General features: G+C 40.8%; 1 protein-coding gene across 2 annotated transcripts in view; it reads left to right on the top strand.

Moving 5' to 3' along the window:
* The window catches only part of DOCK1 (dedicator of cytokinesis 1), a 552,328-nt gene that overhangs the window by 138,628 nt on the left and 397,925 nt on the right, over window positions 1-15,775 (top strand). For both annotated transcript variants that reach the window (XM_084632948.1, XM_084632949.1), the window contains exon 26: window positions 14,872-14,999. In XM_084632948.1, coding sequence (XP_084489074.1) covers window positions 14,872-14,999 — 128 coding nt within the window. The remainder of the gene's footprint in view (window positions 1-14,871; window positions 15,000-15,775) is intronic.

The raw sequence follows: 15,775 nt of genomic DNA, 5'->3' as shown, positions 1-15,775 counted from the left end.
AAAGTAAAATGGGCTATAAAAGAGAGCAGTCTAATTTTGCTGCCCAATTTATATGAAACTACTGCAGCATAGATGAAGAAAAGTAAATTTTTAATTTTAGAAATATGGTCAATCTTGATTATTTAAGGGAATTTTAGTAATACTGATAAAGATTTTAAAGAAGATTAAACCTGAAAGTATCTATTTAATTCTTTTAATGTATCTGTTTTCTGGGTAACAATGTTACAGATTTAACAAACATAATTCCTTTGTTTTGTCTGATATGATTATAAAAAGATGCCACTTAGGTGAGAGAAGTAACAAGTAACAGGGACTTGAAACTTTCTAGAAGGCTGTGGTCCTTTTTTATCGATTGTCAGTTTTACTTGTAGGTAAAGATGACACACAGAAAAAATAAATGAAGTCTGACCTTAGTGATTGGAACATAGAGTAGTAGGACTTTGATAAATAGGCTTCCTCAGCATTGCAAGGTGTGCAAGGCAAACCTTGCCCCCCCCCCCCCAAAACCAAAAAAACCCAAAAGAAACCCAAAGTCAATTAAAAAGTTTGTCCTATTGAAAAGAAAAATGCATTGACGCTTTTATTTAAGATTATACTGTACATTTCATGGGCTATATGTCTTTCCATTCTTAACCTATATTTCTCAGGAATTTAGTGATTATGTTGGAAAAATTCCTTTTGTTGCTAAAATATTGGGGAAAGGAGCTAGATAAAAAATTGCTGGGGAAACAGTTCTTAGAATTATTCATAAGAGGAGTATGAAACTGATTTTTCAGAGTGCATTAGTCCTTAACACCCAACATTTTGAAAGGGCTGTGCAATAGGTGCTGCTCCTTAAAATGCACAAGTACCCTCTGCACCGGTAGTGTTCTGTAGTTATCTGAATTATATGTACCCTCATAGCACCGAACTGTGAAAATGTAGCCCTAAATGTACGGAGTAATTGCTTTTCCTGTTTTGAATTTTTTTAAGTAAATTGATTGGTTAAACCCAGTGTACACACATACACAGATATTCTGAAGCAGTATATATGCCTTCACATGCAGAGTGCCTGCCTGAGAGTAACTGCTCCCAATGGTTCACAGATCATTTAGTGTATTAGGAGGCAAATTTAGCAGATTGCTAATAAAATAAATTCCATGAATCTTTCATAATAAGGTGACTCTAGCACATAAATGCAGGAATGTATATAGTAAAGATAAGAAACCAGGAAGAAGGATCAAAATGGAACAACATGAATGTAAAATATACCACCATGTATAAAGGAACTTAAAGGGTAAAAACTTATTCTAAGGTTACTTTGTGGGCTCAAATAATTTTGTAAAAGCAAGGAAGCATGATAATATATGCATAAAACTTCTTATAGTCACATTGTACTTGTATCTGAGGAAGTGGGTTTTTTACCCATGAAAGCTTATGCCCAAATAAATCTGTTAGTCTTTAAGGTGCCACCAGACTCCCTGTTGTTTTTATGGATACAGACTAACACGGCTACCCCCTGATATTGTACTTGCATGTCCCTAATACTGAAATAAGTGTACCCTCTAGGACCCATAATCTATGTTAAAGGTACTTCGACTTAAGCCTCACACTTCAGGAGAGACTGGATGGTTAATGAGACTGATAATGAGAGTCAGAAACTACACCAGCAGCATCCAAAACAGCTGTACCAGCAGAGCTGCATGGAACGAGGTCCAGTAGAGCCATCCTCTGTTTACACACCTGGAACTACGACATCAAATGCTTAGTAACCTCAGTAGATGAGGTTGAAAGAACAAGTTACAGTAAAAGCTGTTTTATCTGGCATATTGGGAGAATGTGGGGTGCCGGTAAGTGAAAAATACCAGATAACTAAGAGGGAGGGAGTTTGGGTGCAGGAGGGGACACGTGAGGGGGTGTGGGATGCCGGATCCGTGGGGCGTTCACCTTGGGCAGCTCCCCGCAAGCAGTGACCTGTCCTGGCTGCTCTTAGGCAGAGGTGCGGCAGGCGACTCTGCGTGCTGTCTCCGCCCACAGGCACTGCCCCCACAGCTCCAGTTGGCCACGGTTCCCAGCCAATGGGAGCTGAAGAGCTAGTGCTCGGGGCAGGAGCAGCACACGGAGCCACCTGCTGTGCCGCCGCCTAGGAGCAGCCAAGACAGGTTGCTGCTTGTGGGGAGCCTCCCAAGGTGAGCACCGCCCAGAACCGGCACCCCACACCCACTCTTGTGCCCCAAGCCGCTACCTTGAGCCCTCTCCCGAACCCAAATTCCCTCCCAGAGCCTGTGCTCCACACCTCCTCCCGCACCAACCAGACTATAAACCGGCATTTCAATGAAGATCAGAAATGCCGGTTTATACAACTTTATGGTTGGTGAAGTGTCTGATAAAACAGCTTTTACTGTACCATGAACAAGCCAGAAAACTGCACCAGCAAAAGCCCTATCACACGAGTAGAGCAGTTCAGCAGGATCTTCATGCTCTCTAGGCCTCTAAGAAATAACTGTAACTGAACGTTTCCTGTTAGGTTTCTGGACATCTGTGATAACCTCCTCATGTTGGTGTCTAACAGCAAGAGGAATAAAGCAGACTCCTTAGCAAATGGTAGATGGGGAGAACTAGAAACAGCTTTCAAAGCCCTTGAGGTTTCTGATGGTCAGAAATGGTGTGGAGGAGATGTAAAATATTCACCACATAATTGACTTACTCTGACATTCAAGTGAAGAGTGAGGACAAGAGAGTATTTGGGTGGTGATGGAGGACAGGATATGAAATGTGAGGGGATTGATTGAATGGTGAAGAAAGGTGAGGGTGACTTACTGAACAGATGGTGAGAGAGGATGTGGTGATGGGAGACGTGAGTAAGAGGGCACTCTTCTCTAGAAGACCATTTTAATGGTTTGCGGTGCATGTATGTTTAGTGTTAGACATAGTTAGACATAGTGTTAGACATAGTGTTAGCCCAGTTTTGGTGACAATGTTTGATGGCTTTCAGGGGGTATTAGTGAAATGAGCCTCTGATCTCAGTACAGTTTTTAGAAGATGGGTCACAAATGTAAATCGAAGTGGACAAGGCCAAACACTGAATGGGAATGGAGTCTCAAACATTCCGTGCTCCAGATCACGGTTGAAGTAGGTTACCAAGGCATTAGGTTTGCTACCAGTTTTTGTGGCTAGAGAGCTGACTGCCCTGGGGACTTTTCACAAACATTAACATTTGTTTGAAAATAAATTAAGCCAATAGCTCTGTCCACAGCCAATCTCCCCTAACCCTTGCCTTTTGCGATTAGTGAGTCCTTATTACATCGTTCCCCAGCCCCAGTCTCTCTTCATTTATTCAAGACGCTAATTTTAAAATGATAGGCTATTAATATGAAAATATTGTTATGCGTTAGCCCAGTATCTTAGATTCATAGAATATCAGGGTTGGAAGGGACCTCAGGAGGTCATCTCGTCCAACCCCCTGCTCAAAGCAGGACCAATCTCCCAACTAAATCATCCCAGCCAGGGCTTTGTCAAGCCTGACCTTAAAAACTTCTAAGGAAGTAGATTCCACCACCTCCCTAGGTCACTCATTCCAGTGCTTCACCACCCTCCTAGTGAAAAAGTTTTTCCTAATATCCAACCTAAACCTCCCCCACTGCAACTTGAGACCATTACTCCTTGTTCTGTCATCTGCTACCACTGAGAACAGTCTAGATCCATCCTCTCTGGAACGCCCTTTCAGATAGTTGAAAGCAGGTATCAAATCCTCTCTCATTCTTCTCTTTCACAGACTAAACAATCCCAGTTCCCTCAGCCTCTCCTAATAAATCATGTGCTCCAGCCCCCTAATCATTTTTGTTGCCCTCTGCTGGACGTTTTCCAATTTTTCCACATCCTTCTTATAGTGTGGGGCCCAAAACTGGACACAGTACTCCAGATGAGGCCTCACCAATGTCAAATAGAGGGGAACGATCACGTCCCTCAATCTGCTGGCAATGCCCCTACTTCTACATCCCAAAATGCCATGGGCCTTCTTGGCAACAAGGGCACACTGTTGACTCATATCCAGCTTCTCGTCCACTGTAACCCCTAGGTCCTTTTCTGCAGAACTGCTGCCTAGCCATTCGGTTTCTATCTGTAGCAGCACATGGGATTCTTCCATCCTAAGTGCAGGACTCCGCACTTGTCCTTGTTGAACCTCATCAGGTTTCTTTTGGCCCAATCCTCTAATTTGCCTAGGTCGCTCTGTATCCTATCCCTACCCTCCAGCGTATCTACCTCTCCTCCCAGTTTAGTGTCATCTGAAAACTTGCTGAGGGTGCAATCCACACCATCTTCCAGATCGTTAATGAAGATATTGAACAAAACTGGCCCGAGGACTGACCCTTGGGGCACTCCACTTGATACCGGCTGCCAACTAGACATGGAGCCATTGATCACTACCCGTTGAGCCCAACAATCTAGCCAGCTTTCTCTCCACCTTATAGTCCATTCATCCAGCCCATACTTCTTTAACTTGCTGGCAAGAATACTGTGGGAGACCATGTCAAAAGTCAAGGAACAACATGTCCACTGCTTTTCCCTCATCCACAGAGCCAGTTATCTCGTCATAGAAGGCAATTAGATTAGTCAGGCATGACTTGCCCTTGGTGAATCCACGCTGACTGTTCCCGATCACTTTCCTCTCCTCTAAGTGCTTCAGAATTGATTCCTTGAGGACATGCTCCATGATTTTTCCAGGGACTGAGGTGAGGCTGACTGTCCTGTAGTTCCCAGGATCCTCCTTTTTTAGAGATGGGCACTACATTAGCCTTTTTCCAGTCGTCTGGGACCTCCCCCATCGCCACGAGTTTTCAAAGATAATGGCCAATGGCTCTGCAATCACATCCGCCAACTCCTCTAGCACTCTCGGATGCAGCACATCCGGCCCCATGGACTTGTGCTCATCCAGCTTTTCTAAATAGTCCCGAACCACTTCTTTCTCCACAGAGGTCTGGTCACCTCCTCCCCATGCTGTGCTGCCCAGTGCAGTAGTCTGGGAGCTGACCTTGTTCGTGAAGACAGAGGCAAAAAAAGCATTGAGTACATTAGCTTTTTCCACATCCTCTGTCACTAGGTTGCCTCCCTCATTCAGTAAGGGGCCCACACTTTCCTTGGCTTTCTTCTTGTTGCTAACATACCTGAAGAAACCCTTCTTGTTACTTTTAACATCTCTTGCTAGCTGCAACTCCAGGTGTGATTTGGCCTTCCTGATATCACTCCTGCATGCCCGAGCAATATTTTTATACTCTTCCCTGGTCATTTGTCCAATTTTCCACTTCTTGTAAGCCTTTTTTTTTTTGTGTTCAAGATCAGGAAGGATTTCACTGTTAAGCCAAGCTGGTCGCCTGCCATATTTACTATTCTTTCTACACATTGGGATGGTTTGTCCCCGTAACCTCAATAAGGATGCTTTAAAATACAGCCAACTCTCCTGGACTCCTTTCCCCCTCATGTTGTTCTCCCAGGGGATCCTGCCCATCAGTTCCCTGAGGTTGTGAAAGTCTGCTTTTCTGAAGTCCAGGGTCCGTATTCTGCTGCTCTCCTTTCTTCCTTGTGTCAGGATCCTGAACTCGACTGTCTCATGGTCACTGCCTCCCAGGTTCCCATCCACTTTAGCTTCCCCTACTAATTCTTCCTGGTTTGTGAGCAGCAGGTCAAGAAGAGCTCTGCCCCTAGCTGTTCCTCCAGCACTTGCACCAGGAAAATGTCCCCTAAACTTTCCAAAAACTTCTTGGATTGTCTGTGCACTGCTGTATTGCTCTCCCAGCAGATATCTGAGAGATTGAAGTCTCCCATGAGAACCAGGGCCTGCGATCTAGTAACTTCCGTGAGTTGCTGGAAGAAAGCCTCATCCACCTTATCCCCCTGGTCCGGTGGTCTATAGCAGACTCCCACTACAACATCACCCTTCTAAACTTAATCCAGAGACTCTCAGGTTTTTCTGCAATTTCATACCAGAGCTCTGAGCAGTCATACTGCTCTCTTACATACAGTGCAACTCCCCCACCTTTTCTGCCCTGCCTGTCCTTCCTGAACAGTTTATATCCACCCATGACAGTACTCCAGTCATCCCACCAAGTCTCTGTTGTTCCAATCACATCATAATTCCTTGACTGTGCCAGGACTTCCAGTTCTCCCTGCTTGTTTCCCAGGCTTCTTGCATTTGTATATAGGCACTTGAGATAACTTGCTGTTTGTCCTGCTTTCTTAGTATGAGGCAGGAGCCCTCCTGTCTCGCGCTCTCCTGTTCGTGCTTCCTCCTGGTATCCCACGTCCCCACTAACTCAGGGATTTGGTCTCCTTCCCCGTGTGAACCTAGTTTAAAGCCCTCCTCACTAGGTTAGCCAGCCTGCTTGCGAAGATGCTCTTCCCTCTCTTCGTTAGGTGGAGCCTGTCTCTGCCTAGCACTCCTCCTTCTTGGAACACCATCCCATGGTCAAAGAATCCAGAGAGTTCTCTCCGACACCACCTGCGTAGCCATTCGTTGACTTCTATGATTCGACGGTCTCTACCCAGGCCTTTTCCTTCCATGGGGAGGATGGACGAGAACACCACTTGCGCCTCAAACTCCTTTATCCTTCTTCCCAGAGCCACGTAGTCTGCAGTGATCCACTCAAGGTCATTCTTGTCAGTATCATTGGTGCCCACGTGTATATATTATACAAGTGTATTTTCTAAAAAGCCAAAGACGGTACAGGCTATTGGAATACATAAAAAGCTTTAAGACGTGTAGAAAATCAAGAAGCACTTACCCAAAAATGTTTCCCCATCAGGAAAAAATATGCTATCAAAGTACATGCCACTAGAGAACAGGACAGCTTTTATTTGTGGTATTTCCTGCTAACTTCATAAATCAGAATGCCTGGAATACATGGATTTCAGAAGACTTTGGGATATTTTCTCCACACATTTCCCCCTTCTCCCCAAGCAGCTGAAGTATCAGTTATTGACAATGCTGGGGGAACCATATTGAACCATAACCAGTGGTCTTTATTCTTTATGGAAACCTTGGGTTCCTTACTAAACATGAATGGTTCTTTGGTAGTCCAAATTATCTGCATGATTACACTGATACTGAATATCCCAAGTAAGATGTAGGATTTTGCATTTGTATTGCAGCCCCTGTTTCTTCAGAATAGATGATATAGGACATACTGGAGCACTGAATTTATTTACTTATTTTATCCACTGTTGTACCATATTCTCTGTGTAAGGAATTTTGTTCTCTCTCAGGGTCCTAGATTACTCCTTTCCCTTTATAGAACCTACATTACATTTAGCAGGATTCCTGTTGTTCTGGAGGGAAACTCCTGTACGATACTTAAATTTTGTTGCTTGTTCTGTTTCTGCAGTGATTCAAAATGGAGAACTTGTACCAAAAAGTACAGAGATTGATTAGTGTTTAAAATTAGCCAATCCGTCAAAGGAACATCAAGCAGGAAAATTTTGTTGGTGAGAAATTACCAGTTGACTTCCAAGACTCACACTTTTCCAGGCCTGTGACCATTTCCAAATTTTCTACTTTAACTTCCAAGTATAACATAGAACTCTGTACAGACTGATTCTGCTTTGGGTATTCATCACATTCCTAGCTTTAAGACAATGAATATTCACTACTGTTTGAAGGAAAACGTTTTCTTTTTCTGCTGGAAATTATTGCCCTGCGAATAGAACCAAACCAATTTATGTAAACTTGTGAGGGTCATAGTCATTGAGTTCCATCCAAAGGCTACTTTATACTTCTACTTTAGTCTGTTAGATGTCCAGCTAGTTTTATATCCTCACTTACATACTCATTTTTCTGAAGCTTGGTAGATAAATTAGATTTGTGTTTGTATTTCCCTTGTGGGGGAAACAAACAGCTAATTATCTTGGTCTTTCTTTGGCGTGGACAAAGCTCTTGGAAAATGATACCCAAACTTCTCTGTCCTCTCCCAAAAGAACTATATTAAATTGCTTCTACCTTCATTTGTCCTCAATCTGATTTGACAGAACAGTTACTGTAAGAGCATTGAAAAGATCATTTAGTCACAGTTATGTTGTTAGAGAAGTTCATTAGAGTCTTTGACAAAACATTATTGCCTTGGAATTGTATCATAAAGATGATCCAAGTGTGTCCTGTTTGATTTGCAAGAGTTATTCAAAATCTAGAGGCTGATGCTCTTTCACCCCTTTTTATGGTTTTTTGGAGGATTTCTGTTTTTGGTTTATGCAATTTGTAGATATACTAATATTGGAAGCAGTGTGGTCAATAGGAATAAAGTGTGGGACTGAGAATGAGGATATGTGGAGTCAGTATCTTGAATAAGATACTTAACATTTCTGTGAATTTGTAGAGATTTTCAAGGAAAGTTAAGCGGGTTAGGTGCCAAAATCCCTTTGGAATTCAAGGGAATTAAGTGCCCAGCTCCTTTGAAAATCCCAGCTTTCATTTCTAAAAATTGGGATGCTACTTTCTTATTTTGTAAAGCATTTTGAAGTCTAATTCTGCACAGTACTGAATATGTTGATATTTAGAAGTTAAAATCCTGATTCAGCCAGGTAGTTGGGTACATGCCTAACTCCAAGAATGCAAGCAGTACAACTGAAAGAGACAAGGTGGGTGAGAAAATATCTTTATTGGACCGACTTCTTTGTTGGTGGAAAGGGCAAGCTTTCAAGCTTCACAGAGCTCTTCTTCGGGTCTGGGGAAGGTAACCAGAGTGTCCAAGCTAAATGCAAGGTGGTACAGATGGTTAAGCATAAGGGGTTTACGCATTTTGTAGGAGACCACTTAAAATTAAGTGTGCAATTAACATCTTTGCAGTCGTAGGATAAAGGAGGCTTAGTCAGCAGCAGGGTTTGTTACAAATTGTTGTAATAAGCCATAAAAGCAGTGTCTCTGTTAAGTACATGTTTTTTAGTGTCCAGGAGAGTTATGAATTTAAGCTCCTAGGCTTGTCTTTTGAAAGTGTTGTGTAGGTTTCCTTTGAGGTTGAGGAATGAGAGGTCAGATATAGAGTGATCACTTTGTGAAAAGTGTTCACCAACAGGTGATAGGATGTTTTTGTGTTTTATCATTTTTCTCTGAGAGTTCATTCAAGAGCATAGTGCTTATCTTGTTTCACCCACATATTTGTTGAGGCTTTTGATGCACTGGATGACGTTCACCACATGTTGTGATAGCATATGTAGGACCTTGGATCTTGAAAAGGTATATTTTGGGGGTTACTGATCATCATAGCAGTAGTGATAAGTCTGTAGGATTTGCATCTGTTCTGGCACGGTCTGGTGCTGCATTAAGTTACATAGGGAGTGTGTGTATGTGTATATATTGTTTTGCAATAACCTAAAGGATGTTTTAAACTATAAATGTATTTAATTTTTGTTATGGATTTTGTTAATGACATAAAATATACAACTCAAACTCCAAGATTTGATTTTATACTAATGATTTATCTGCTTTGTCATGGTATAACTATTTTCAGCTATTTTTCTGTAGCTTGAACTCTTTTGTAAAACAAAGCCAAGTGTCAACTGAATTATGTGAATTCTAGGTTTTTAGCTGAAAAATCAGGTGATTTCTCTATTAGAAAATTGCTTGCCAATAGAAGTTTAATAGAAAGTATACACCATTTATATGAGCTCTTACTCTTTAACTCTCATAAAAAAATGTTAATCTTTATCTCAGTGCTATATAATGGGAGCAAAGTTATTTAACATCACTTTATGGATCATTTTGTTTAATGTGTCCAAACAAAAAATTAAAAAACACACTACTTGGTGTTCATAAAAATAAATGTTTTAAACTGACAATTCGTTAATGTTCATGCAGTTTGCTGTAACAAAGTTCCCCTATGTGTTGTGGTGAGAGATTTTTGCTTGGATATTCATAAGCTGATAATGCCTGTTCAGTGCCCTCTTATAAAGATTAATACTTTATTCTCAGTGGATGTTACCCTGACATTAATCATTGTGGGATAGACCACTGCACCAGGGGAAGAACAGATGTCGAATTATTGTTTTCTGTCATCGTGTTTCATACTTGTGAGCTACCTTCAGAGCTGGCTTTTGAACAGGAGAGTTGTGATATACACTATAGATTTATTAAGGTTGCTCATTAATCAGTGTTGGGAGGTACATGTGACAGGCAGTTTGATAAAGATTAACCTTTGCTATTCTGTACTTTTTGATAATTTAAATATAGATGATAAAATATTGAGAAGAATAATCAGGTTTGTAGGAAGGATGCATTTAAAGGACCACCTGCTTTGTACACCATATTATTGTAGTGCTGGTTGTGAAATAATTTGCCTGAAATTATTTTTGGATTGGTAAATCTGGGTCATACTGCCTGAAATTAGGGCTGGCTAGAAAACATCAATTTGATTTTGTGGGAAAAATTTTAGGTTTTGAAAATTGTTTTCATTCTAATGCAGAATGAAGCAGAGACCTTTCAAAATGTTTAGTTCCATCATGGAACTGAGAAACATTCCTGACAAATTGGCTTTTTTTTAAATATACAGGAAAAAACGTTGTCAACATTTTTTCAACCTCCTCTAGCTGTGATGCATGCTATGAGCAGAGGTGAAATTGTAGTCCAAAGGTAAAGAATTTTGCCTCCCAGCACAAATATTAGGTCTGCTCCTTGAATGCTGGAAGGGGAAGTGTTTATTGATACAAAAATCACTCACCCTCTAAACACTACTACTGTCAAATGCTTTTTATGTATACATTTCCCAATGTATCATAATCACAGTTTCCATTTTCTTAGTTTCTGATATTTATTACTTTCAGACTGCTGGAAAATAAGCTTTAGAGTGTAGAGTTATTTCTGTACAGTGTTCCCATAATTAGGTATAGGGTACCAGCAGGTCCCAGAAAGATCTCATGGTGATGACCGTGATTGTAATGTACTTTTATTTGCCTATGAAAGCTATCATGTCTGGGTAGGAAATCTCCAAGTAGTATAACTAATGTTACTGTCCCAAACAAGTACAAGTATGGGAGTGAATAACTTTTTTCAGTGAAGCCTTTGAAACAAAGCTAAGGCCAAATCCAATAGCAGAGTTATCTTCTGTGAAAATTTGTGTGTGTGTGACTGATATTGATTGATGGTGCACCGTAGACATCTTTGACTCATTGTTTTATCTTCATGTTATATAACCTGCAAGATTTACAAACTACACAGTTCATTTACTCAGAGCTTGGTTCTTGGGAATGCAGAGATCCACTGAAATGATGACTGAGAAATTTTGTCAAGTCCTCTTCGCTACTTGAAAGGAGCCAGCCCTCAGAATAGAGGTTTATAATTTCAAATGGAAGTAATATGACAAATCAATTAGGTAGTTTTCCTTGTCTCTCAAAGTCAGCTTGCTTACCTTCTCTATTGATCAGTCTCAGCTCCAGGCAACGCACTCAAAGCTGATGTAACTGCAATTTTAGCTTTCCACGTGCTTTCCAGATACTACATTGATCTGTGACCATTCTCTAGTAGTAGGATTTAAAAGGGACATGAAATGTGCAATCTCTAATTAAGGGCTTTTGTAATGGTACTGATTGATGCACTCAGAGGCTTCACAAAGATAAGTTAGCAGAGGCGCTGCTACCTGATTGGGGACCCTAAGCCGGAATATTCCCCTCCCCCGACCACATACTAATGATTAATAGGAGGGCCCCTTGAGCTGCTTGGGGCCCTAAAGCAATTGCTTAGTCTGCTTATGCCTAGCGCCAGTTCAGGAAGTTAGTACGGTTACTCCTCCATAGTGCCTGCCAACCGTGTGTCAGAATCCCCCTTTTACTCATTTCATTAAAAGCAGTATTCCACAACTAGTTATTATTAAAAAAAAAAAAAAAAAAAGATGCCTATTTTGAGTCTGAGGTAAATGAAGTCCTCACAATTTAATCTTATTGAATTACTTATGAATACATTACAGCAGCTAGTGTTCAAGAAGCTATTTGTTTTGCTCCTTATTAGGAGTTAAACATATTAAAGCATACTTAATCAGACCTATGACCATATGTATAACCTCCTCCATAACAGATTTGAAAGGCTGCAACGTGTGATAGATGTTCTAAAAATCTGCAATGTATTACCTCAAAACATCTTCACAGGAAAATAAAAGTTTGGATTAATATTTATAAGAGTATTTCTTAGCAACATTTCTAATACTCTTTTTATTTAGCTGATGGCAAGATATTCTTCTGTGTCCCATATCCCTATTTTTTCATTGCCATAATCTTTAGTGAATATGTTTTAGGATCATGTATCTTAAAAACTCACAGCAGACTATTAGGTTAAATACTTATAATTCATTATCTGCCATGTAGGAGTGTTGTCCAACTTCATATTACATAAACTGTTTTCAGATACAATAAAAGATTCTGTCAATGTGCTGTTTTATTAATGTTTGTTATGCATGTATACATTTTCTTGTCTGTTAGGTAAAACAAAATCTTATTAATTTATTATAGACCCTTAAGGTTTTGTTTGTACTTTTAAAAACTGAAATGCCGTTTTGGCCACTGGTACAGTATGTTAACTTTTTAGGCTATGTCTACACTTAAAATGCTACCGTAGCACAGCTGCAACTGTGCCACTGTAGAGCTTCAGTGTGGACATTCACTACAGCAACGGGAGGGGTTCTGCCTTCACTGCCCTGAAAGGTGGTAGCTAAGTCGACAGAAGAATTCTTTCGTTGGCCTAGTGCTGTCAATACCAGGGATTAGGTTGGCATTGCTTCGTCTCCTAAGGTGTGTGGATTTTTCACACTCTTGAGAGATGTAGCTATGCTGATGAATGTTTCAAGTGTAGACCATCCCCCTGAACTTTCTAGTCTCTCAAAATGTGAATCTATAGGTAATACTTACCTGTAACGTACATAGAACCCTATAACGACAATATTTATCTGAAGCTAATTGGAAGTACTTGCATTATTTGAGAGACTGTAAAATATTAGCCATGCTGTTATTTAAAACAGTATTAAAACATCACCATAATACTTTCCCTTTTTCATGTGAATGTGACATTTCCAGAAAAATATGCTGCCTATCACTTTTTTTTTATAACCTAGTCCCTTGTGTAACATATGGGTAGTGTGCTCAACCATTCAGGTGGAGTTCATGCTTCCGCGCATGTGTAGTCCCTCAGGGTGACCAAGGTGTGACATAAATGAGCTTTGTTGAGAGATCTCTTCACTGTTTGGCCAGAAAGATGGTGAATGTAATATTGATTAAATTTTGGGTGTGTGCAGTGGGAGAGGGCTTTGGAAAGAGATGGTTGGAAACTGTGTTCGTGGCTAAAGCAGAGTAAAATGTTTCACAGAACTATCTGGATTTTCAGACATCCTATAAAATTAATATGCAGGAAGTATTGTTTGGGAAAAAAAATCCCATGAATTTCAGTACCAGGTTGCTTGCATGCATCATCAAATAGTTGAGTGATGTTTGATACATTAGGACTTGATGTTGCCTCGTGTTGCAGTGATATCATTTTGTATGGCCAATATCATTACTTGTCCTGGAAGGACATTCAGAAAAAGTGACAACAAATTAGTGTCAAGTATCAGGGGGTAGCCGTGTTAGTCTGTATCCATAAAAACAACAAGGACTCTGGTGGCACCTTAAAGACTAACAGATTTATTTGGGCATAAGCCTTTGTAGGTAAAAAACCACTTCTTTAGATGCATGGAGTGAAAAGTACAGATGCAGGCATTATCATACTGACACATGAAGAGAAGGGAATTACCTCACAAGTGGAGAACTGGTGTTGACAGGGCCAATTCAATCGGGGTGAATGTAGTCCACTCCCAATAATCAGTGAGGAGGTGTCAATAGGTGAGGAGGCAAAGCTGCTTTTGTAATGAGCCAGCCATGAAAACTTACGCCCAAATAAACCAAGTAGTGTGAAGCAGCATTCTCCTCAAGGAATGTGGTGTCCTCTTTATCTGTTTTTTTTTTCCATCTCTGTCCTCAGTTGAGTACCTCGAGGGCAGCCCATGTTGCTCTTTCAGCTCTGACAAGAAACATTTAGCTTTGCTACTTTTTGAGGTGGAAGGAACTGTTTCTCTCCACCACCGTCTCCGCTTCTCAGTTGGGGTGGGGACACCCACAAAAATCACTGCATTGCTCCAACTCATCATTAAGGGTTCTGTGTCAAGTCAGGACAGTTCCTTACTTCTTGAATACATCCTCCTTCCCCTCAAAACAAAAACTTAATGAAACAACTTTCGACTCTTTTTGCAGCCTAATTTGCAGAGCACATGTTCACTGGATTGTGTCAATGCTAACTTGATAGTTCTTCCTTTTGCTTGAGTGTTATAGGGAAGTTGAACAGTCCTATCCATTCAGAATGTAAAGGTGCTGTACAGTTACACATGCAAAACGGCATAACTTTTTCTTCAGTTATGCAGTGCCTTGTGCTCAGTTGTGGATGTGTTATTTGTATGATCACAATGCTTAAATACATGTACTTATAAGTAGGAGTAGTCATGTGTTTAAAGTTATGCATATGCTTAAGTTCCTTGCTGAATTGGAGGCTGGGGACAAAGCTTGTACCAATCTTTATACTTCAGGTTGTCTAAGGGAATGTCTACACTGCAATAAAAGACATGCGGCAGCAAGTCTCAAAGCCTGAGCCAACTGACTCAGTTGACCTGGGCTCTGAGACTCACTGTTGCAGGGATTTTTTTGCTGTGCTATTGACTGTCTGGTTTTTTTGTTCTTTTTTAAACTTTTGCCCAAAATTTGGTCTGGCCTTCTGTCTGCCAGGAAGTTAACTTTTTTCCTGAAAGTTTTGTTTAAAATATTCGCTCTGTTTGCAGTATGATGTGTGTATACTATGAAATTATGTAAGACATACTTGTAACATTGTATCTTTATGTGCAGACTGCAGGGAGATCTTGCTGCCAATGATGACAGATCAGTTGAAGTATCATTTGGAAAGGCAGGAAGACTTGGAGGCTTGCTGCCAACTGCTTAGTAACATCCTGGAAGTCCTTTACAAGAAAGATGTGGTTAGTAACTGACGTTTATACCAATTAGCCCTTAAGAATACTACGTCTTGTGAGTGATAAGGGTGATCATGAAGTAAAGCTGGCAATGACTTCGTTTTTGTCATTTATTTTTGTTCTGAGTTTTAGCTTTCTTTTTCTTCTCCTCCTCTCTTGTGGTGTTCGGTGGTGAGGTGGTGTTTCTGATGTTTACTCTTTCACCATGTTGCTCTCTGGCTCCAAGGTTTCTCACTTATGACAACCTTTATTCTGGCCAAGAGGAAATACGGCTCCCTCTGGAGCTCATCCCATAACACCACTCCAGATATTGGTCAGATACTCACAGGAGTTGAGTATCCTTCCTCCACAGCACTTGCACCTCCTGCCAGTTGGGGAGTGTTGGATGAGTTTGGAATATGAATTCTTTAGCCTCTTCATTGCATTGATGCTTGTTTATTGGGCCTGCTTTTGGTTCTTTGGTGGTTGTTCATCAACTAAAGAGGATAAAAACTGAGGGTATGTCTACACTACGAAATTAGGTCGAATTTATAGAAGTCGGTATTTTTGAAATCGGTTTTATATATTCGAGTGTGTGTGTCCCCACAGAAAATGCTCTAAGTGCATTAAGTGCATTAACTCGGCGGAGAGCTTCCACAGTACCGAGGCAAGCGTCGACTTCCGGAGCGTTGCACTGTGGGTAGCTATCCCACAGTTCCCGCAGTCTCCGCTGCCCATTGGAATTCTGGGTTGATATCCCAATGCCTGATGGGGCTAAAACATTGTCGCGGGTGGTTCTGGGT

This window comes from Lepidochelys olivacea, assembly GCF_965140295.1.
Source record: "Lepidochelys olivacea isolate rLepOli2 genome assembly, chromosome: 7".
Lineage (NCBI taxonomy): Eukaryota > Metazoa > Chordata > Testudines > Cheloniidae > Lepidochelys > Lepidochelys olivacea.
This window is presented reverse-complemented; position numbering and strand designations above follow the sequence as displayed.